The following is a 23,607-nucleotide window of genomic DNA, read 5'->3' as shown; positions in this document are numbered from 1 at the left end:
ATGGCATCGAGGCACCCTAGACTGTGCGTGTGCTTGTCCGCTCTCCCACTGCGGCGCATGCGCGCAGCCCTGCCGGCCTCTGCCGCCGACTCTCTTTGGGCTCTCGCCCGCCTCTCCCCAAACAGTGTCGACAACGGCGTTTAGCCGTTCGTCACGTAGCCAGCGTTTTGACAGCGGTTGTGTGCGGTCACACAAACAACGTTCAGAACTGTTCCCGACGGCGGCGGCGTTTTGCCCGCGTTCGCATTGAACGCGCGCGGTTTTGGTGACGTGTTTATGAAGAACGTGCCAACCTTTGCCATACACCCTATGACGGTGTACCGTAGCGACCCTTGTGGTCACTAAATAAATGAAAACCACCAGGTCATATATATTTCTCATTCTTTAATAGTTCAATAACCAATTACACCGTCACATCTTAATAGACACAATTCCCACCATAGTACAGCTTCACCGGTCTTCCATCTCTACCCAAGTGGAAGGGCTGACAGTTTTTTTTTTTCTTCTTTTTTACATTAGGTGCTCCACAGAATGAACGAACGGCCAGCGATTCTGATTAGTGCTCATATGCAGCTGGACAGTCTCATCTCATGCGGTGAGCTCCGTCGGTAAAACATTTAACAAAAAAAAAAAAAAAAAATAGCTCGGCTTCGCACAACTCCCCAACGACTTGTACCTGTGAAGCCGGTGGACGCTTGAAACTATGTACGACGCTATGCAACGTATACGATACAACACTATACATCCATTGCCATCGACAGAACGACAAGCAAGAACGGAATTGTTTAAGTGGGACAGCAAGCACCTAGCTTTTATCTCTTCCGCTGCCCCCTAATGCACAGCGCAGACACTCCGATAGCTTTCACGAACACCGTTCCAGGATGCACGAGCTGATCCCAGAGTCAGTGCAACACCGGTGTAGGAGTGAATACCTAAAGACCGGCGACACTGTCGTACGTCTGGTCTTACATTTAATGAAAGCATACAATTAAGCAAGAGAAAGCACAGGGACAGTTATGTATGCTTAATTTAAATGTAGAAACACAAAGGAAAATGCAAATGAAAGTAGACGAAAGCACAAATTTACGCAAGTGGGAGCAAAACCCATACCTTAGGCATTAAGCATGCGGTGCTTTACAAAGTACACGGCACGTTAATTGTTACGTTTAACTGAAATGCACAAATAACAACCAAAACGGAAATGAAAGTGGACGAACGGACAGGTAACATATATGGCAGGTAAAGCGTGCAAATGGCAAGAGCGTGTCATTGCTATTGGCGAACAAGCGTTGCATCAGCGTTTGATACGAATCTTGTCGAACGCTGGGACAAGGCGATATTTTTTTTACAAGCATCGCAATGGAAGTTAGCAAGACTGTTTTTTATGAAAAAAAAAATGCGAAAACAAATGCAACTCGCCGATCCTGCCCTCCCAGACTCATTAATCGTGCCTCTGAGGTATGACAAATTAACAAAAACAGGCGCAAGCAAAATTTTCAGAAACTATCGACGGCATCTTACATGCCTTGAAAGGCGTATTTGCTGAAAACCCTGAAATATTTGACAAGAACAAATATATTTCAAGCTAAGCTCATTGTAACTAGCCAAAACGGGGACATACTTATTGCTACTGGCGCACCTGTGAAGCATTGCATTTTTGGGCCAGTGCCTCGTGAAGGGCAGTGATATTCGCTTCGGACAGGTAGTGCAATTTCACAGTTACGACGGCAGTATAAAATGTATGATGAACTGTTGAATTTCTGACGGAAAAATTAGACGTGGATGCCCCTGCATCCAACCTTCGCCGATACCGCCATGTGCACCATTTTGTCGTTTTTTCCACACATTTATTTTAAAGGTTTGCGTGGCGCGCTCTTGATTCGTGCTTTTGAACCGCTCATTTATCTATTGGCCAGCGCATGCGTTCCTGCACGGCCGCTGGATTTTAAAAAAAGAAAGAAAAAGGTGCGGCCTGCTGTGTCACGCTGGCTGCAATGGGATAGAATGTCTGCGCCGTAGTTGAATTCTCGGCCGCTTGGCTGGGCCGAACGGCGCTAGCTGACGGGGTTGGGACGCGTCAGCTTCCACGGGCGACGCCGTTCCGTATGCTTTTCTTTCTTTCTTTTTTATGTCCCCAGCTGGTGGCGCCGCGGCGGACGACACCGTTTTCGATGCACGCGGCAGGCATGTCATGACATGCTGCACAGTTGCCTATAAAGGGCCCCCCTTGATGGCCCAATACTACAGCTGTTACGCGGAAAACACTGTCGACCGTCTTACATAGAAAATTGTCGATCTTCATGGATGAACTTGCTTATGTATAGCCTTTTGCTAGCAACAGTGATATACGAACGTGATAACGGCGCGACTGTACGCCGGGATGTGCCAGGAGAAGCCGACAAGCGCGGCCCAAGCGGTAAGAAATTAATCCTTTTGTTCGTCAAGGCAATCGACATGTGGCTCGTGCTTTTCTACAAACGCCTGCTCTTGCCGCCACGCAATGAGGAACGTCGTTCCCCTGTTTGTCCACTGCTGATCACTTCATCTCCATCTTCCTTTGAACTCCTTTGTTTTGTTTGGATGGCGACAAAGGTGTTTCAAGGGCGTTTTTGACGTCGCTCTCCCGCTCGCGAGGAATAGCCTTTGCGTCCAGGAGAAGACATGCATTTGCACACACAAGCGCTCTGCAGTCATTCAGCAACACGGGTCTTTTTCGTTTCTTTTTTTTTTTTTGATAGAATGTAGAGTGGATTGAACTGTGACATTGTAACGCAGCGGGACTGAGAATCCCGAGTCTGAGCAAGTAGTGCGGGTAAGTAAAATGGAAAACGGAGCCACGCGTAGATTTATCAACACTAATTTATTTATTTATTTATTTATTTATTTATTTATTTATTTATTTATTTAATCACAGATCTATCAGGAGAGAGGTATGCGATCACGCTCCGCGGTGGCGGTGGTTGTGGTTCTTGAAGCTAGATAAGAACTGTCCATCAAGCCGGTGTAACGCAGGTGGCCGGCACAACACCTCCTCTCGACACTGACTGGAATGGAACGTGGGCATCCCTCCCTCTTTAAGCTGCCCAGCAGTTGGGTCATGTCACTGTCTTTACGACACTGAGGCAGTGACATGACCAAATGCAGCGTTCCGGGTCGCCCACTTCGTTGCCACACCGGGCACTTCATATATATATATATATATATATATATATATATATATATATATATATATATATATATATATATATATCACGAGTCACACGGGCGGAGCAATGACGGCTTTCGAGGCCGCCTACATGGTGACACACAGCTGTAGCGGCACCGAAGATGTTTATGCATGAAGGAACGACAACGGTTCGCTCGCAGACGTACGTCATTCAACGTATACACCTAAACCATGCCTAAATATACATCGCACATTTTTTGCCACCTGCCGGAAGTTTTCGGTACCACACGTCGTCACCTCGGTCAGCTGACACGAACGAATTTTAGTCGCCTAAAGCTGCCCAAAGGCCGCGGAATGAGCTTGCGATGTAGTTCAGCTCGTAGACGACCTGTTCCGCCCGCTTGAGGACAAGCAGCCAAGGGTGCTGTGCGCCAAAAAGAATCCGAGATTGCGTCGCTTCCCGCCGTGAGATAACAAAAAACGAGGAAAAACATTAAATACAAGGTAAAACGGCGCACCGCGATCTCGGAGGCCACGCTAATCTGCGCTCACAGAAGTAGCGTCATCAACTTTTACAATGCCATATCAAAATACAATGCTTGTTACGTCGCTTCCTGAAGAGTTTCGCTCTCACGTCACGGCACTATCCTCTCTCTTCTCGATGTTCACCGCTGTGGAAGCCGTAAGCTGATATTTGTTACCATAATGATTTGTCGTTGATGGTAAGAGGGAAACAGTCCGGTTCGATGTGAAGACGCTTATTTGAGACGATTTTTCGCCGTGTGTCGTTGTTTTTGCAACGAAAATTGCGTTCCGCCAAAGCGCGGCTCGGCATCGATCCCCGTCGCTATGGCAGCCAGTCGCGCGCGCCGCCAACCTGCAGCGCCTCCGCACGAGCAGTCCGCGCACGCAGTGCACCGCTGCTGACACCGGGCCAGTGTTTGCTCTGTTTCCGAGGCGGGCACGCTATGACGAGTGTTGCTCTGTGACGTCAAGGACACACGCTGATACATCTTCGGTATGAATGTGCTCACCTGTGCGTTATCCAACTATAAGGAATGCCCCAAATAACGCGAACACGGTGAAGCAAATTATTATATATATATATATATATATATATATATATATATATATATATATATATATATATATAATACGGACAACCATTTCTCATTTAGTGAGCGCGTGAGCAAGGTACCACTTTGCCTTATCCGACGACCCTTTTCCCTCGCCAAAGATAATGCTCAGCTTTTGCTGCGGGCCAGGCTTACACAGCTCAGGACCACCGCGTGCCTGAGATGAAATCGCTGCGAAAGGTGTCACTGCGCAAAGGACGCATCCGTGAAAATAAAAACACCAGTTGTGTGTGGCACAGAGTCGCACGATGAGCCATTCTGGTGCGAGAAAATGAGAACGCACGCTGTAGAACCAAACGTCAGAAAGGCGAAACACGCCATCTATGTATGGGAAGGAGGCCGTGAACAAGGGAAGAAGGCACCCCCCTGCAGTAAAGTCGCTTACTCGCAGCGCGCATTCGGCACGCTGCATTCGGCGCTCATCCACGTACGTGGTCGGCATAGCAGAGAGCTGCATTTCTCCGTGTTTGAGCAACACCTGGACCAGTATGACGTAACGATTCATTGGCTAGATTTGCTAGGTCCACCGCACGCGACCACCCGGTCATGGTGATAACGTACGTAGGCCTTTGACGAAGTGCGGCAAGACAAAAATTGAATATGATTGCTACATTACCCCGCGCTGCTGTCATCACTGAGATCGGCAACTAAGCACGATGTCCGACTTCACAAAAAAAAAAAAATCGCCGACGATTACGATACTCCATAATGCGAAATTTGAGCGCAGCTCTATAAGTGTTTTTATTTCGCGATATAGTGGCTGGCGCGTGCAATCTGTCTCCTGCGGCACGTTGCAAACAGAGAGAGGTGTGGCGCGACTGCCTCGCTAATCGGGAAATCGCGAGAGGCGGCACGTTGGTGACGCGTGGGCGCGATTCACAGCAGCCGCCGCAGGCACGCGTCCGCTCATGCAGCGCTTTGTTTCTATATATGGTTTCGGTGTCGTCATCGGTGCATAGACAACGCGCGCTACTCTGGCGCCATCTCGTAGTCATCGTCACCGAAGAGCCCGTCTTGCGCGGCACTACGCTTTCCTTATCACGCTTTCGCCATACCCTCATCCTCCGCAGTCCGCATTCCTCCTCGCGCTCCTTTCGCTATCGTCTTTTATGCCCCGCTGCGCTCCCCGTTGGCTCTTTCATCCTTCGCTGTGCTCGTTCGCTCGGTTACGAGGGACGCCGACGCTCGCCGCAGGAACGGGCGCCCTCTAAAAAAATGAAACAATGTTACAAAATACGGGCCCTGCATGTCAAAACGGCATCGACCACTCTGCTTAAACATTGTTTAGTGACCGTTCGTAGGACCGAGGCCTCACGCAGTGTTTTATGGAATATCAGACCGGCTGCAAAAGATAAAAGTAGAGGATTCTCCGCAGTATCGGGCGGGAGAAGTGGAGCGTCAGCCGTTTACGCTGTGTTGCAATTTTTTCGCCACTTCGAGAAGCTTGGGCAAAGCTGCTCCTCCACCGCCCATTCACTTCGTACAGACACCCACATGTCATTACATGCTGGTTTGGCACACATACACTCAGTTTCTTTAAGTACAGTTGGGGAATTCAATGTACTCACAATGTCACACACAGCGCCAGCGATAGGTACGCGGGGTGAACACAGGGCGAGTCTGGAATGCATCAGAAATTGAAAGGCTTCGACGTTTAATCGGTCGTCTGTCGTCATTTTGGAACGCTCTGTTGGCTTTCGCTCGCGATCTATATGGCGAGCGAGACTCCTTGGTCTGTTTTCGATCGCCAGCATCGGCTGGCTTCCACAAAACAAGTACGCTGTTTATCGGATTCGATTGCAGAAGCGAACGGATATAGTTTCAGTGTACCGTCGTTTCCGTCCGAGTGCAGTTATTTCCGACGCTTTTCGAAAAGAATCGCACGCAGCGCGCGGGAGCGCACGTGCTCACAAATACGTGTCTCTCCGTGGGCTAGCTCCTTTGGCTGGCTCCTTTGGCTGGCTCCTTTTATCTGCTCTGCGGTACAGCGTACTAGAATTCTAGTACACTGTATCTGCGGCAACAGTGGGCCTCTTCGATTATCCGTCTCTGACAGTCCCGGACTACCCGAGACGGTGCTTTCAGCCAATGAGCGTTGTTGCGTATGCAGTCTTTCGGACAGTCCGGGACTGTCAGGAACGGATAATCGAAGAGGCCCAGTGTGTTCAGAACCCTAGAAAACTCTATGTCCTGCATTTTTCAGTCAAGTTAGCAAAAAAAAAAAAAGTATTTCGTCGCATATTGTACTGTAGGCACATATTCTTGGTGTGTTCAGGTATGAAGAACGCGCGCAGGCGTCGAGCTCACGTATGGGCTTGTTGTTGTTGTACTTAATAAGAATTCACTTGTCGAACACTCCAACTCTACATCAGAACTGGTGCCAGCTGGAGAGTTAAATACGAGTAGGTATTCGTGACGCCACACTGGTACAACGCTGAGTAAATCTAGCTCGAAATTCAATAATGGGATATTTGACCTTTCAGGTAATTAATCTCTTACAACGAAAAAAAAATAGACCTTTGAGAGAACACTTTGTCAGACTGAAGTTTTTCTCTTTAGTGTCCGTTTATAAGTGCGCTCTATGTCTCTGGCTCGCCGGTCGAACCTTGGGACTAACGGAAGCAGGGCTGGTAGTGACGTCACCCCGGCCAGGTTCCTTTCCCGTGGGAAAGCCCAGTCAATCTCGAAGACGCTTCAAAGTAATTGGCGCGGGTTGGGTTACGGTCCCTGGAATATTGAATAATTCTAGGGACCATAGTTGGGTTGCCTCGCACCGTTTTGTTGAGTGAAGACGAGAGCGCTCTCTTCTGTCCCCCTTCGCTTACTCTGTTGCGCTGATCGTCAGGACAATCGAGTTATGCTTTACCAAGGAGCCCAAGCCGGCACCCCTCCCGACACAAATTCGTTTCGCAGGAGAAATGAGGAGAAGTACTCATCGAATGGACAGTGCGACGAGCAGATGCTGCGGCACAGCGAGATGCAATTAACACGTGCCCTAAATTAAAAGTTGATTTGTGAAACACAATCTGTGCCCTGCGTCTTTCCGCGCAAATAATGTCCGCCTCTTGCAGTAGTCTACCGGAAGAGGCCGACTTGGACTAAATAAATGTCACAGGCTATATATATATATATATATATATATATATATATATATATATATATATGTATGTATGTATGTATGTATGTATGTATGTATGTATGTATGTATGTATGTATGTATGTATGTATGTATGTATGTATGTATGTATGTATGTATGTATGTATGTATGTATGTATGTATGTATGTATGTATGTATGTATGTATGTATGTGTGTATGTGTGTATGTATGTGTGTGTGTATGTGTGTATGTATGTATGTATGTATGTGTGTATGTGTGTATGTGTGTATGTGTGTATGTGTGTATGTGTGTATGTGTATGTGTATGTGTGTATGTGTATGTGTATGTGTGTATGTGTGTATGTGTGTGTGTGTGTGTGTGTGTGTGTGTGTGTGTGTGTGTGTGTGTGTGTGTGTGTGTGTGTGTGTGTGTGTGTGTGTGTGTGTGTGTGTGTGTGTGTGTGTGTGTGTGTGTGTGTGTGTGTGTGTGTGCGTGCGTGAAATAACAACAATAGGTCGGGTTGCACATTATTACGAAAGAGGCAACAAGAAATGTAATGAAGCTAGTTGCAAGCCGCTCGAATTATGTATGGTGCCAATGTCGTCAAGCGAATTCATTTCATGTTTTCTCACTGGTAAGAGTGAAGAACAGAGCCGCAGCAGGATCAACGGTAAGTAAAAGCGCGATGTTTGTCGTCTCGAAATATGCGACTTCACTATGCGAGGCGTTCCTTTACAGGATAGGTGTTCGCATCAACGAATAATAGACAAATAATTTTATCACGCAACTGTCGGATCATTAGATGCGTGGCCATAACGTTAGGACACAAACACTCACGATGGTGAAATTCTTTCTGAGATTCCAAACAATGTACTCCATGGGACGTCCCGAAAAGAACATGGCGACTCGGAAGTCCCACTTGGCTCGTTGTTCTGGGAGCGGAGGATGCGCCAATTGAGAAACCTTGACTTCACATCATTCGCCCTTGGCCGGCACGCAAGATGCCAATGTACATGGCCGATATTTCCGACGTGCCGCCACAAGATGCGCGTGCCAACGTTTAATGTGAATTGCCACACATTTCTGACTATTCATTGCTGGTAATTCCGAGAACAGTCGGAAGCTCGATTGTAGTCGCAAACACCTGCGACTGCTACAACTGCCATCGCGACTTTGGTGCTGCCTAACTACAGTCGACACAACGTAATTTAAAAATGCAAGAGAACATGCCTGCTTTCGTCCAGCATGCTCATGCGGCGGCGATCGCTATACAACGGTCGACGAGAGCGCTGCCGCAGCGCGAACGCCGGCTCGTCGTAAATGTGGCGCGACTGGGGCAGCGGGGACCCGACGCTGCTGGGCGCGGTCGGGCGGCCACGCCCGAGTAGGGGCGCGCCGTAATGAAAGTGCTGCTATTAACTGGGCGCCGCCATTGTGGCATCCCCCCTCGCGGCGCCATTGTCGCCCCCTCCCGGATTAGTGGCGTTGCGCTTTCGACGCAACTTCTTCCCGTCAGGACGAGGAGTTCATTGATACGCGAGCCATTCATTGGCCCCGCGTGAAGGAGAGCCGATGAATAGCCCCGCTCCGAACGGACAATCGCCGTCCGCGGGAAGCGTCGACGGAGCCCGTTGAGAACGGGTTCGCTCACGGTCAAGACACGGCGATGGGAACACGAGAGGAGGGGGCCGTCCTCTTGGAGCCGTCCGTTTCATGCACGAACGGCAAGCGCTGGACTGCCTGCGCTTCTTCCGATACTGAAGCCGAGCCGCAACGTTTGGCGAGCCGCGTTTTTTGGATAAGAACAGCGATGTGGGCAGTGCTTCGCGCTGCAAAAATCACGCCACGAACCACGTTTTGTTTGCACACATCGCCCAGTCTGTAGGGCCGCCACTTACAGTGTGGAACGCGGTAGCACTGTTTCTTCGGCCGCGTCAGTCACCCCTTGAAGAGCGGACCGAGCCGGTCCCGAAACGTCCTTCAGGAGAAAAGCGAGTCGGCTGCTCGCGTGAATGGCGACGCTTTCGTGTGGGCTGGCTTCTCGCCGGCCTCTACGTGATGTCGCGTCCACTCTGTTTCCGCTGTCTCCGATAACGTGCGAACAACCTTCCGCATTTAGCTGCCACTTTCAAAAGGCGGCGATAGGACGCAGCAACCGCCGGCAATTCGATGCTAGATATCCGCCTACGGTCAATATCCCCGTCACAAACATCTGCAGTTATCTGTGTTGTAAGCATGGAATCAAGTTCATCAAGCAAACCGTGGGACACAAATGAAAGACACCATAGGGTATTGTAGGAGACATTGGAGGAAGTAGGGAAACAGTGCGCGATTTTTTATTCTCTTAGGCTACGTTCACACTCGGGAAGCGGCAAGCGGGCGGAAAGGCCAAAGCGGCCGGAAAATCTTTTCCGCGCATGTCCAAGTTGTTCACATTTGTTTTGCTATCGGCGCTGCCACCGCTGCCGCTTTCGCCCACATCCATCTAGTCTGCGTACGTTTGTCGGCGTGGTGGCGCTCATTATCGCACCATTTCGAGCGGTATGTTCATTCATTGTCCCACCCGTCATCAAAAGTGTTCATTTCGCGCAACTTTGCTTGTCATCTGCGACCTTCGGTAAATTCCTCGTAGCCGTTCCGTAATTCTCCTCGTACGGGCACGGTAGCGCTGAGTCAAAGGTTGGTGCCTAGGCGTGATTATATTTCTTTAATAGCTTTTGCTTACAGGTTGTAATAACATTTCATCATTTCGTATTACTGGCGGCGCCTCCAGTACACCAAAGCTAAACCCGGGCTGGCCCTTGTGTTGGGGCTCGGCGAAGCCTGCGCGTCCTACGTGAGACCTATGCTCCCGATCTATTGTCGCGACGAGAAAACCACCGCGCAACGAAAAAAGCGCCCTGCGACTTTTGCAACATACCGCGCCCGTGCGAGGAGAATTGCGGAGCGCCAACGAGGAATCTGCCCAACTTTTTTCTGCCGCAGAAGTGGGCGAAGAAATTGTTTTTTATACTTCTACCTACTTGTTTCCTAGAAATGGACAATGAATAAACGGAAGGAGCGGAAACCTCCGAAGCGGCTGTGGTGGGTTCGCCCAGCTTTGCAAAAGCGCGAGAAGTTGGGTCACCCCAAGGCTTCGTTGCTGCACCTCCGGTCGCGCGACGTTGAATACTATCGCGAGTATTGCTGACAGTACGTTTTAGTACCACTCTTGTTGTAGAGAAGGTGGTGGATCTAGATCGCGTCGAGCACCATGCATCGCAGCCTACACTTTTGGTGCCATGTACAATTTTACGACCGGATGTTTACATGCTAGTGGAGCTTCCGGTCGAGCGGAACGACTTTCCGCCGCGATTCCGCCTCGCCATGGCGAAAAAATCGGTCCGAGACCGATTTTGCTTTCCGCCTGGTTTTCCGCCCGCTTCGCCGCCTAGGCGGGCAGATTTTTAGAAGTTTTTGCCGCTTCCGCCTGCTTCGAGGCCAAGTGTGAACGTAGCCTTACTGCTAGCCCGGCAGCATTCAAATCTCGCGACGAAGGTCGCTCTTCGAAGTCTGCTTTGCATAACAGTACATTTGAAATGAGTACAGTAGAACTGCATTCCGCTCTCTCTGTCAACTTCTTGTTAAACAGCGCGAAAGGACACAAAGGACGACAAAAAAGGCGAGACGAAAACATGCGCTGGCCTTCATCCCGCCTTTTTTTTCTTTCCCCATCTCGTTTCGCGCTGTTTTAACAAGCACCAACTATAGCCCGGTCTCGTACCTTACTGTCAAGCTGAGGCCGGTAAACTCGTTCTAGCTGGCCCTCTTGCGTGATTCGTCGCGATGTGTCGATGTCTAGATATAGGTGCTCTCGGTAGATAGGCATCATCGATTAGGTGCTCGATTATTGGCGACTATGACCTATTACGCGCAGGTTCGTCAAGCTCGCTACTACATTCGCCCGTAGACTGAAGTATTCCATCCATTTTGTGCATCGGCGATTACATTTGTTTTCGCATTCCGCATTCAAAGTGTATATTTCACGTCATTCGCTCACCTTAAAATTTTAGGACCATGTGAAGGCTTCCTCAATATCCGGAAGTCAATTACATTTCTGTCATCTAAATTTCCTCTTAATATCTTAGAAAATTTCATTTAACATCCCGACACATAAAGCCATCGCCATTACATAACCTCGCAAACATTTGGTCGCGATGAGTTTAACACGCTGGAAGAGCGACGGTTTTACAGAAAGGTCATTTATTTGCGCAGTTGCTGTAACTAAGCCGGTGGTTTTGTTAATTCGGCAGTTTGATGAATCTATGCCAACAACAGCAAAATATTCTCCCTGCTCTGTTTCGAAATACGGCACCGAAGTGGAAGCTAGCTACGATCAGCGTGGGCCAATCAGGAGCACGTTAACAGTCCACATGTTTCTTCGCGTCAGAACAACCAGGCACTTTATGCCACGGACCCATGTCTATTTCTCTCTCCCTTGCCCCACCCCCAACCCATCTTTCTTCTGTGCCAACAGGCGGCAATAAATGCTTGTCGTCGGGGCAGCTATAGCTTTAAATAACGTGGTGTTGCTGGGCCAGTTGGCTCATACTTGCACGTTTAAACAAGCGCACACTTAGCACAAAGTTTCTTTCGTTATTGTGCAAAGTAAAGTTCTTTAGCTGGCCTTTCGCCGGATCGCCTGCTTGTGTGTCCGTGAGTTCACTAGCTCTGATAAACTTCTGCAGCGGCAACTCTTAAAAAAGACACCAGAGAGGTATGTATCAAGTTAATCCTTATTGGTGAATTACGCTTCTAGCAATACCGAGGCGATCACTCATGGCGTCGGACGAGGCTCGGTAAGAGCGAAAAGAAACGCAGGATGGCTGGCAACACCAACCTCAAGTTTCGACACCAGGTTGCCTGGCGTCATGGATTTTCAGAGAGTCTGTTCGGGTATAGTTATCTGTAAAGCCAAACTACATTGCATTTTAGAGAGATAAAGACAGAGAGGTTAACCACAGTAACTATACGGTTGGCTACTCTGCACTGCGGGAGGGAGTAAGGAGCAGAAAGGACAAAGAGAAAGAAGATATGAAACTAATCTGTTCGCACAAGCACGAGGAAGGCGACTAACGACTACACTCTTTCATACACCCCCATGTTTTGCACACAAACAAATTAGGTTTTGTCGACAAATAACTTTCTTATTTAAACATAACCGAAAAGAAATATTTAAGATGATTGATGCATACGCGTCCTGGCGTGCCGGCCGGCGCGCCTAGCTCTAAAATGGGCTTGGTTTAAGAGCAAGACTAAATGGGTTACACTGTTCTTCCGAGACTTCATTCGCATTTATACGGCCATGAAATTACGGTGACTTGCAGAGCAAAGAAAGGTTTCCCACGAGCCGATCGATACGTGATGTCACCGATATCGAAGCATATTCAGAGGCTGATTTCGTGCACAAAAGCCCAATATAGCTGGGGCTGGTTACCATGCGACCCTCGTTCATCGATAAACTCAAAATCCAGGAGGGGCCTAGTGCAACAACATTCTGTCGCCAGATATATTTTCTTTTCTGGCTTATCAAAACACGGTAAAGACTCAATCACAAGCACGCGATTTCCGAGCGAAACGTTTTGCCGTCGCGGAGGGCAACTCGTCGCTTGTCGTTTCTCCGGTTTCTGGCTGGCCAGCCAGAAAACTTCGCTTGTCGCCCGGAAGCCAGCGCGGCGGCTTCCGGATTGCGCAATAACATGGCATTAGCCTCCGCCGTGACAGCAGGTAGTAAGCGGTAAAATCAGCCTTCGCTTTTTTTTTTTTTTTTCCATCTCACAGTGAGGACGAAGTATAGGCAAGGTGTTGTCGTTTTTATTAAAATCATTGTTTGTTTAGGCACTGATAGGCCTGAGATGCGACCGAAAGCCGAGAAAGTGCTTTGATTTCTGATGTCACGCTTACGACGTGTAACGCATTTTTACAGGCGATGACGGCATATTTAGACTGCCTAGTACTCTGGTTGAAATTTTATTAGGATGACAATAAACATTTGTCGCTATATTTTTTTTTTTCGCGATGTCGCGTCCATGTGGTTGCCGCGCGCCGCGACGCGACAGGATCTGCCTGTCGCTTGAATGTGGCGTTGAGTTTTGGTATTCAAGACGTGTAAAGTGGCGGAGACGAAGCGGGAAACGCAGGTGGTCGAAAACGACTGGCGTTCAGCCGCGCGCCAAGCAAGGAGGCGTTGTCGCGGGACCCGCATTATTTTGAAACAATGAGTGGGAGTTGGCTGCCGCCATTTCCTGCGCGCTCGCCTCGTAATGAGCGGACATCCTCGTCGCCAGCACGCGACAACGCGCTCAAGGGCGGCGGCCGGTTGCGCAAGTCGCGGGCGTCTGCGGGCGGCAACCGGATCAAGATGGCGCTCGTCGGCCAGTGGCTGCCGGACCAGGGTTTCCCGAAATACGAAAAGCGCCTCCCGGTCGAGCCAAAAAAGAGGCTTGGCTCGAGCAAGACTAAACAAGCTTGGGGCGCAAGAAAAAGGCGGCTCCCTCCCGGAATAGCAACCTCCTCCGCAGGCGACTCGGTGACACACCGCCGGGCTAAAAATGTATCCGCCGCCGCGCGCGCTCCCCGCGATACAGCGATCCGTTTTCTTTGGCTCACCTTGATGGAGTCGTAGCAGGCGATCACGCGTCCGTTCTGCACCTCCACGTTGGGCGGAGGGTGGGCGAATTTGCACTCGGCATCTTGGCGCGAGCACTTGTTCCGCTGGTACTCGCGGCACACCTCGAGCTGGAGCCACCGCGAGTCCTTGGCCGCCACCAGGCTGGACGGGGTGGCCAGCACGAGCGACGAGGCCTGCGGCGGCTGCTGCACAACGGCGGCGGCCGTCGGGCTCGGCGGACTGGGCGGCGTCGCCACGACGGCGGCTGGCGGTGCCACGGGGCCCAGGGCTGCTCGGTCGGCCGCTGCTGCTGCTGCTACGGTTGCTGCTACGGCTGCTGCTGCTGCTGCTGCGAGCCAAAAGAAACGTGTGCTTCTGCTAAGAGCGACGCGTGTGCGAATGCTTTATGCTAAACACTTATGACTTAACTGATTGAGGTAGCAACATGAATGCTATCAGCCGAGTCAGCGTTGTAATTAATTATGGCGACCTCCAGTGTTTCCCGTAATGTTTATAGAAAACTGGATCATTTCCACTAACGTCTGTGGAAATGTATTTTTCTAACTCAAACATGGTGCACTCTTTACTGCCGCCGCATAAGTGCCGCCATCTTTGAGCACGTGACTGGGCTTATATTCAGCGTCTTCTGGCAATTATCATTTCCAATAGCAGATTACGCACAGACGAATTCAGAAAAGCGCCGTTCTTGCTTTCTGGCTGCTATATTATTCGGCTGTGACGGTCGAAAACGTTACTGCTAGTGATAATTTAAACAAGGACTGATTTTGGCCCGATGGCGGTGGGTAGGCACGTGTGAGTCCTCTGATGAAGCGATACCCAATCGCGCCTGCTTCACATATTTCATCGTAACAGCAGATAGCTCTTACCCCATCAGGACTTTGCAGTCTGTCGTGACCACAGGGTTTCATAAAGGAATTACTCGAGGGAACTGTGGTGCTAGTGCCTACGGGAGCTGCAAGCGGCCAGTTCATGCCAGCATGGGAATGATGCATAGCCCATGGATTAGCCTAAACTTCGTCCTTCTAGCTTTAAATGACTTGCAAAGTGATCATTTGTAAGCAAGTGCTGCGTTATAAATAATTAAATAAACATTGTTAAAATTGTCCGACGGCAGGATTCGAGCACAGGATCTCTAGCACAGAAGCCTGATATTGAAACCACTACGCCACGGATGCATGTTCAAGCAGGACCATTGCAATTAGCAGCAGTTCGTGCTTGCAGGACCTTATTACCCTCAGCATTAAAAAAAAAGTCGCAGTTTCGCCCGAAAGGCGAAGTATCAATTGCGATAGCAAATTAGTAGAGAGCTATATATTCGCCTACTATCTGAATATATGAATATATGGTGTCAGCGCGCACAAGCAAACATGAATAGATCACACTCGATGATCGCAGACAACCACTGTCAAAACGCTGGCGTGAGCAAGCGCCACTGCAGCAGCGAGCGAAGGTTCGTGCGATCTTTCGCTTCAACGGAAACTGAGCGGCGAAAGCAGAGCGCATACAAAGGTAGGAGCCGTGTGGAGATCGCTTTTAAGATACGGTGCGCACGACAGCCCATAGCCGCGCAAAGTACAAGTACGCAGTTGCTGGCAGTGTACAAGCCGCACCCCTTCCCTCCCGCGCTGCCTTCCCGTTTTCCTCCTTTCGCGTGGGAGATTCAGTCGCCAGTTCCCCTTGCGCCCGGTCGCTAGATACGAATTTTGTGCCGCAGCTAAACGTCGCCTCCCCTCCCTCCCTCACATCCCCCCAAGGCCTTTCGCGTGACGGAAGACGTCGCGTTTGCTCTTCGCCAGCGTTCGCTCTCCATGAAAGCGCGCGGCGACGTTATCGCCCTTGGACTTTATACGGAACCTCACGGCGACGGCAGACATCCTCTTGGAGTGTCCAATTATAACAAGTATAAATTGCTTTGAAATGTTGACCAATTCAGGCACAGATAAAGGGTAATACAAACGAAGCCACAAGAACATCTGAAGCCCCAAGCACGAAGATTAGACAAATCCATGCATTTCCCATGGTGGCTGAACGATCGCAGCGCCAGAGTTCCCTCTAGTGGTTATTGCAAGAAACTGTATGGTCGTGACAGAGGTTCGGTGCACAGATTTTCATACAATAATTATTTTAGGAAACTCTATGGTTGTGTGCGACCAATACCAGGCCCCGGACACTGGGGGCAGCTTCGTATCCTCGCCAGTGATGGCGCCGCGGTCGTACATTGTTTCATGCCGACCACCAAGAGCGCTGCTTGCGTTAAAAACGTACGCTGCTGCCTCTACCGAGCCTCGTGAACATTTGTTACACAAAATTTAATCAAATATGAAATAAAAAGAACCAAGAATTAGCGCTTCATAACTTGGCGAATATGGAGCCACTACACAAAGCGGCGATCGCGAGCAGAAACAAGCCGCGTTCATATACGAGACAGTACTGGCTGTATTGTTTGTTTTTTGTTTAGCATAAACTGTGTTCTTGCCGAGTGCGGCTTCATGGCCCCTTTTTTTCTTCATCATGTTTGAATCGGAAGTGCGGCAGGCGTCATTTACTCGTGCTCTCATTGTTTTGTAAGAACGCAAGCGAAACAAACTAGCCGCCGCGCTGCACAAGCGAGTGAATACCGAGAACATCTCCAGGTAAGATAAGACGTTGCTTAAGGCTCGAGTTTCACTTCGTGCAGGCTGCAGTGTACCATTTCTATTGCTTCAGTAGCTACGCCGCTGCTGCATTGAAAATAAATTGCACTGAGCTCTAGCAAACAATTTTGATACGCCTATGGCTATGAGAACGTTTATTTAATGACGGGAATTGTGTCTGTATTTATTGAGTGAAGAAGAGTAAAAAAACATCGTGGGGGCCGCAGCATTCATATGGGGATGGATTACCAGCGAAGTTTTTAGGCTGCATAGATGGGCTGCATACATTATAAACAAGCGCCGCACCTCCCATGCATCTGCCGCAACCGCTGCTGCAGCCTCGCCAGCACCTCCGACGCGCGTGACGTTATAACCACAGAAGCGTAGGCCACGTGCACAGGCGCCATCGCCACACTCTTTCCCCCTGCTCGTCTCCATTGCTGCAGCGCTGTCATATCACACTCTTTCCCCCTCTCCCCACGAACGCACGTGGCGTTATAACCAGGGAAGCGCAGACCACGTGCACAATCGCCTCCATTCCTGTCCAATCGTATCGTATCTATTCCTGTCTACGATACGGACGCAAGCCGCCCAGGGTAGTACCCCCTCTGGGAGCGCGTGCAGGGGATGTATACGGGGGCTAGAGGTAGTGTTCCCAATACGGCGATCGCAAGTGATCGCACAGCGATCAACATGCACAAAGCACTGATTTCAGCTATAGAACACGGACACATGCTCGGTGAGTGATATAACTCAGTCCAGTAATTTGTAGCTGCTGCCACACGTGGTTGCATTTCCGGCGCTTGTTGCGTGTCGTTAACGACATACGAGACGTTTACCTTTCGTATACATATCTCCTATGTGCTCCGAATGTTACATCGAACAAAACAACCCTTATTTCTGTGTTTTGTATATTCAGTGCGTTGTGAATAAATGCATAAAAATGCTGTGAAATGACAGCATAACCGCGCATTGTTCCTGTTTGACAAAGCACGCAAATGTATGAAAACAAAACTTGTACGACTTTCTGGTGTTTCTATGAGACTGTCCACTTAATACATTTCTTTACACCACATTTTGCTTTTGAAAAATGTAAGATTAAAGTGTTCCAGATTATTTGTCACGCTATAGGGATCGAAACGAGGCCCTACATCCCATGGGACGTGTCGTGGGCTATAGCCGACATCTATCTACACGACCGTCCAGAATAGAAAGCAAGAAAAGCACTGATTTCTTTATTCTCCCGAGCGCGAGCCTCGAGGAGCCCGAGCATGGCGCAGGAGCGTGGCCAAGTGGGGCTGCAACCGAGGAAGACGAAGGAGACCCCAAGACAAAATGAAAAAAAAGAAACACAGAAGTCTACCGCTGGAAACACGGACGGGTGCCCACATCTAAACCGTTTTCGAGGGGAGGGTGGTGATCTTAGATAGATAGATAGATAGATAGATAGATAGATAGATAGATAGATAGATAGATAGATAGATAGATAGATAGATAGATAGATAGATAGATAGATAGATAGATAGATAGATAGATAGATAGATAGATAGATAGAGCGACCGCGCGGCAAGGCATTTCTCTCAAACACGCTTGATGAAGAAGAGTCTGAGCAGCCAACGCCGTACACAAGACAACCTGCGGCCATGCATGATGGTCTGCCCAATTAGTTGAACAGTTCGAATAGTATTAATAACGAGAACTGTAACATCACAAGTTCCAAAAGTCTAGAGCGAAGTTAGATGAGAGACTAAATTCTTTTCTCTAGCGTTTTTCTTTATTATTATTATTATTATTATTATTATTATTATTATTATTATTATTATTATTATTATTATTATTATTATTATTATTATTATTATTATTATTATTAAATTTCTCGGTTCTGCGGAAATTCCGGCAAGTATTAATAATAGGGCGTCGCTACGTGCTACGTGTTCGCACGTCTGGATTGTAGCGCTCTTACGTGTGCACATGTGTTCGACGAACGATGGCCGCGTGTTGGCCGCAACCCAAGCAGACAGAAGGGTTTCAATCGGCTCCCGGCGCTGCCCCATCGCTTATCAACTGCGACCGTAGTAGCTTTCTAATCTTCGCTGAGAAGATGCTGGCGTGGCTGTCTCGTTCACACTGGATGCTACCGGCTCATGCAGGCACGGCATACTGGTCTCTTTCTTTGAGAACACGTTCCAACGCGCTACATTTTAGACACGCAAACGCGTAGTGACTGAGAAGTACTTAAGAACGTCATTTCGAAATCATTGCTGACCTTTCTCAATTCCTTCCTCCACCCCTCCCTTTAAAAAGAAGAAAGTAATCCATCAAAAAAAAAAAAAAGTAAGCAACAGCAGTAGTTAAGGATAGCATCAACTCGCCCAAAAACAAGCTTTGGTAAACATCGTGTAAATCTAATTCGCATTTGCGTGGATAGGCGGGATTAGCGCATAACCACTATGAGGGATACCCATAAACACACTCAACTTCAAAATAAGCTAAGTCGTACCTTTTTCTTTCTTTTTTTTTGGGGGGGGGGGGGGGGGGGCGCAAAAGAAAGATATTTTATATAATCAGACAACTAAGCGCCCTACAAAGATATTCTGAGCAATCCAAGGCGACTGCGAACACGTCCGTGAATTTATAAATGTTTGGCGTGAGGCATCTGGAACACATGTGAATCGCAAGTCTAGCACACTTACTCGACGAAGGCTTTTCGCGTCTGTTACTGTATGGAAAATGGTTACCGTATCTGCAGAATCTTAAGGCACATGGGCGCAGTATATATTCCACTAGAATTGATAGATGACGATGTAGTGACCTGGCATATAAGCGCCGCCAGCGGTTCGTCCCGCTACGAGCAGCAACCAACGAGGCCCTTAGCAGTATAGAGTAATTCATCGCACTGGAGCGCTCAGTACTGTTGCGACGCTGCTTTCGGGCGTCTAAGCGTCATAAACTCCCTTTTATTGCTGTCAGGTTACATAGAAACCTTGGTCTCTCTCACCCGCTGTGGTGGCGCATTTGCTTTAGCGTTGCGCCGCTATGCCCGAGATCGAACCGCGAGATCGAAATGCAAAAACGCCCGTGTACAGTGCATTGGGTGCACGTTAAAGAACCCCGGGTGGTCAAAATTAATCCAGTGTCCTCTGCTATACGGCAAGCCTATGAGGCACGCTGTAGCGGTTGGTTTAACTACGTTTGGTTTTGGCTTGGTATAGCTTGGTTTTGGCACGTAAAACCCATAATTTAATTTTTAATTTAGCGCTGGTCTCGACAGTAGCCATCTCATTGCCGAACTGAAAAGGCTATCTGCTGACCTAGCCGCAACCGAAAATCAAGGCTTAAGAAGTAAGCGCTGGAGGGCCATTATTAAAATCTATGCAATCCGAGGTATTCATATTACGTTATTCTGAAGCTATCACTTGATCCCAAATAAATACAGCGAGCCATTCCGCTTTATGAAAAAATTAAAGGCACGGCTTCAGTACCAGGGTCATTAGCAATAATGAAAGTTGCTTTTGTAAGACGCAAGTTTGTGGCAGTCACCCCCTTCTTGCTTCTACTCAAAACTCTCTCTGCCGGTTCCAAGCGCTACATGCTTGATGACGCGTCTCAAACGGCGAAGGAACTAGTACCCTAGCAGCAGCTTATTCCGCACAATGGTTTTTTATTGCCGCTGCCGAGCAATACCTATGTCACGCATTTTCCTTTCTGTAAATCCCGGCCGCGGCGGCCGCATTTCGATGGGGGCGAAATGCAAAAACGCCCGTGTACCGTGCATTGGGGGCACGTTAAAGATCCCCTCCCCTGGTGGTCAAAATTAATCCGGACACTGCGGCGTGTCTCATAATCAAATCGTGGTTTTAAACCCCAGAATTCAATTTCCTTTCTGTACTAACTTGCACTGTTTCATTCCAAAACTGCAACACGTGTCCGATCTTGTACTGTCATCCAACTCAACTTATTCAGTCAATCGATGAAGCGTGGCTCAGTAACGATCTCTGGGAAGTGACAGATGACTTGCCAATTGAAGCGCCAACTTTTCTAAAGGATCGGGCCGACGAGCAGGCGTCTATTCCTGTCAGTTATTATTCATGTCGCAATCGTTCTTTGTCGTGAACAATCGATGCTCTTGGGCGTCTGCTGCCTCGTTTCAGACTTGCAGCTCAGACTTTGCTGCATTTTCAGCACTGCAACGTCGATCCTAATGTAACAATAAGCCAAACAGAAGTCAGAAGATTTCTCGTTGCTTGTTTCACTGTTAACCAACACACTTCAATTCTTATCGAAACCAACACGTGCCACAGAAGGCGCTGCCATCAATTTGGATTGAATACTACTGTCCCACAGTTTGCCATCCATTACTACTCCTAGGAGAATCAGCAACAATAAGGCTGTCCATACTTCCTTTAACATTGCACGCAAAAATATAAAAATAATAATTAAAAAAGGACAATTTATTCGACGATTTTATAAGTAACAATTTATACAACTTGTTTTACTAATTCGAGGTCATCTTTTCCATCCACACAAAGCCTCCGAGATTTAGAGAGAGAGAGAGAGCAACTTTAGAAAGCCGCAAAAAAAGCCCCTCGTTCACCAAAGATGCGAAAACACAAAGAAATGCTTGTATAACAAAGTGCAGGACAAACAACAGTTATTCACGGGAACGCGAATACACAAGGCAACATCTTGTTCTGTAGTGCGATGGCCTACCAAGAATCCTAACGAACGAACAGTCCAAGAAAATTCCGGCAGGTGATAAATGCTCAGAAAGCGTGCAGTGTCGCACTCAACAACGAGAAATGTGAAACACTCGACGATAACGAGTGTGCCGCTGACCTCTTGCTTCAGGGTTTTCACCAAAGAAGCAAGCGCGCCCCTTCTTGTTTCAATTACCAGTACAAGAAGTATTATGCCAGCCGTAGTTGCGGATGACATTTCATCGTTAACAAAAAAATCTTAAGCTCACATCTTGAGCTAGCGTAGATAACTCCCACAACTGATTTAATTATACTAAATATATAACCGCGGTATTACTTATATTTTCGCAATCACTTTTCGCTCGCAACATACCACATGACTGAAAGGCGGGAAAGGTTGCACCAGAATTATCCACTTAATTATTACCCCATCAAACAAACGTGGCCTGTAAGATCGCGGAACATGCCATCTATACGGAAAATCAAGAAGTTTCGTGACTCAAGCAAGTACGCTTTCTTTCTTTTTTCATTTGCCCAAGCACTGGTTTCGCAAAAGCTTCTCCTCCGATACTTAGCTGGTGATCTTGGCACAAATATTAGCGGAGAGAAGTTCGCATGGTGCTGCTTCCTTGCGATTGACGTCACGGCAAGAATGACGCTCGCTCTCTGCCGCTGCGGTCGCTCGCTCCGGTTGGAGTGGAGTAGGCGTGCGAGCCGTGCTTCCCGAAGTATGTGTCGGCTGCTTGATGCAGTCACGCTTAAACTGCACTTTGATTTCTAAACCGCGTGACTCGCGACATTTGCATCTCGGATGTCGCAAGCTAGGTAGAGTTAATGAAGGGCTTACTGATCTTGGCCACAGAGGCGCGTCACGTCTGCCGATTAATTTTCTTGAGAAAAAGAACATTTGTAAATTCAGCATGTAAGAATTTTGTACGATGTTTTGCTCAAAACATTCCTCTTATTACTTGGCCAATGCTAAGCAACCTTACGACGAAGTATTACAGGACAGGTGCTCTGCTATCCTTCCTTCTATGCACTTTGTTTGTGGTGCTTGCTTTACGACAGATCGTTGTCGGGTCGCCCAATTTTGTCACCCAAATAACGTCGCATTACAAGCAAGCCAGGTGGCAAAACCACGCCGCCATCTTGCTTAGACAGCGTTTGCTTTGGTCTGTATTCCGAGATTTAACGGGGGGGGGGGGGGGGTGTAACGCAGGAAAAGGTGCCTCTTGAAGGTGGGGGTGAACAGTCGCTAGGCTAGACGCGCGTCCTCGCTCACGCCAGCAGCATGTCAGACTTCGTGTATCTCATTCCCCCGTTCACTCGAAAAGAGGGACGGACTGCCAGCGAAATAGAAAGCGCCCGTTCAGTCACCAAGGCGCGATCGATTGCACCACTGGCGAGCCCGCTGTGGCCGCACTGCGCACCTGCCTAATCTATAGCGTCCGGGACAAGAGCGACGCCCGTCGGGGCAGGTGCTGGCACACCTCGCCGCTTCCGTGGCCACGCGACAGGGCAGGCCGAAGATTCCCTGCTCACGTGGCTGAGGAAGCGTAAGCGGAAAGGCCGAAACATTCTGGGCGAATGGCGCCTGCCCAAGTTTCTGTGGATGCGGGCTTTCGCGCTGCTGAAAGCGAATGTCACGGCTCGCGAAAGCTGGCTGCGTGACTTCACGCTCCCTTTTAGTTGTATTTCCTTCCTCCAGACCAAGACGGCGCTCCCCCGCGAAACTTGTGACGTCACGTGCGACCAAGGACTAGCGCAACAATACGGTGCACACAACCAACACTGCGCAGCGTGCGATCCCGCGGTGCGATTTGCGATGCGAAACCCGCGATCTCGTACCACCTCAGTACTGTGTCGTCTTTGGCAGTTTCGACGCGCAGCTTATAGTTGTCAGAGCCATTAAAAAAGGCTTCTTTCTTTGTATTCAGTGCCTCTCAAGTAGCCACAATTGGTTCTGAACATGCAGGAGGTTGATAACGCCCCGACATACATAATCAGCGAGTGTACAAAGTGGGCGAAGGTGTGCTCACTTCGTTATAATATGGTAACGTTAGCTCATCGGCCACCGAATTGGTCACTAGAGGGGAAAAAATATTTTTTTCACAACTGACTGAAATTCTTGCGCTGAAAGCGCTTTGGTGTTTTGTGCTTCATCGAAAGTGCAGTCGGCTGAGAATATTTTGGTATGCTTTACGCGT

The 23,607-nt window shown here is 48.7% G+C and overlaps 1 protein-coding gene across 1 annotated transcript in view; it reads right to left on the bottom strand.

The window, feature by feature from the left end:
- Positions 1 to 14,453, bottom strand: part of LOC119440299 (muscleblind-like protein 1) — a gene marked incomplete at its 5' end in the record, with an annotated part of 41,097 nt that extends 26,644 nt beyond the window's left edge. Inside the window, 1 exon segment of the mRNA XM_037705223.2 lies at positions 14,049 to 14,453. Coding sequence (XP_037561151.2) covers positions 14,049 to 14,453 — 405 coding nt within the window.
- Between the last annotated feature and the right edge of the window lie 9,154 nt (positions 14,454 to 23,607).

Source organism: Dermacentor silvarum, chromosome 2, assembly GCF_013339745.2.
Source record: "Dermacentor silvarum isolate Dsil-2018 chromosome 2, BIME_Dsil_1.4, whole genome shotgun sequence".
NCBI classification, from domain to species: domain Eukaryota; kingdom Metazoa; phylum Arthropoda; class Arachnida; order Ixodida; family Ixodidae; genus Dermacentor; species Dermacentor silvarum.
This window is presented reverse-complemented; position numbering and strand designations above follow the sequence as displayed.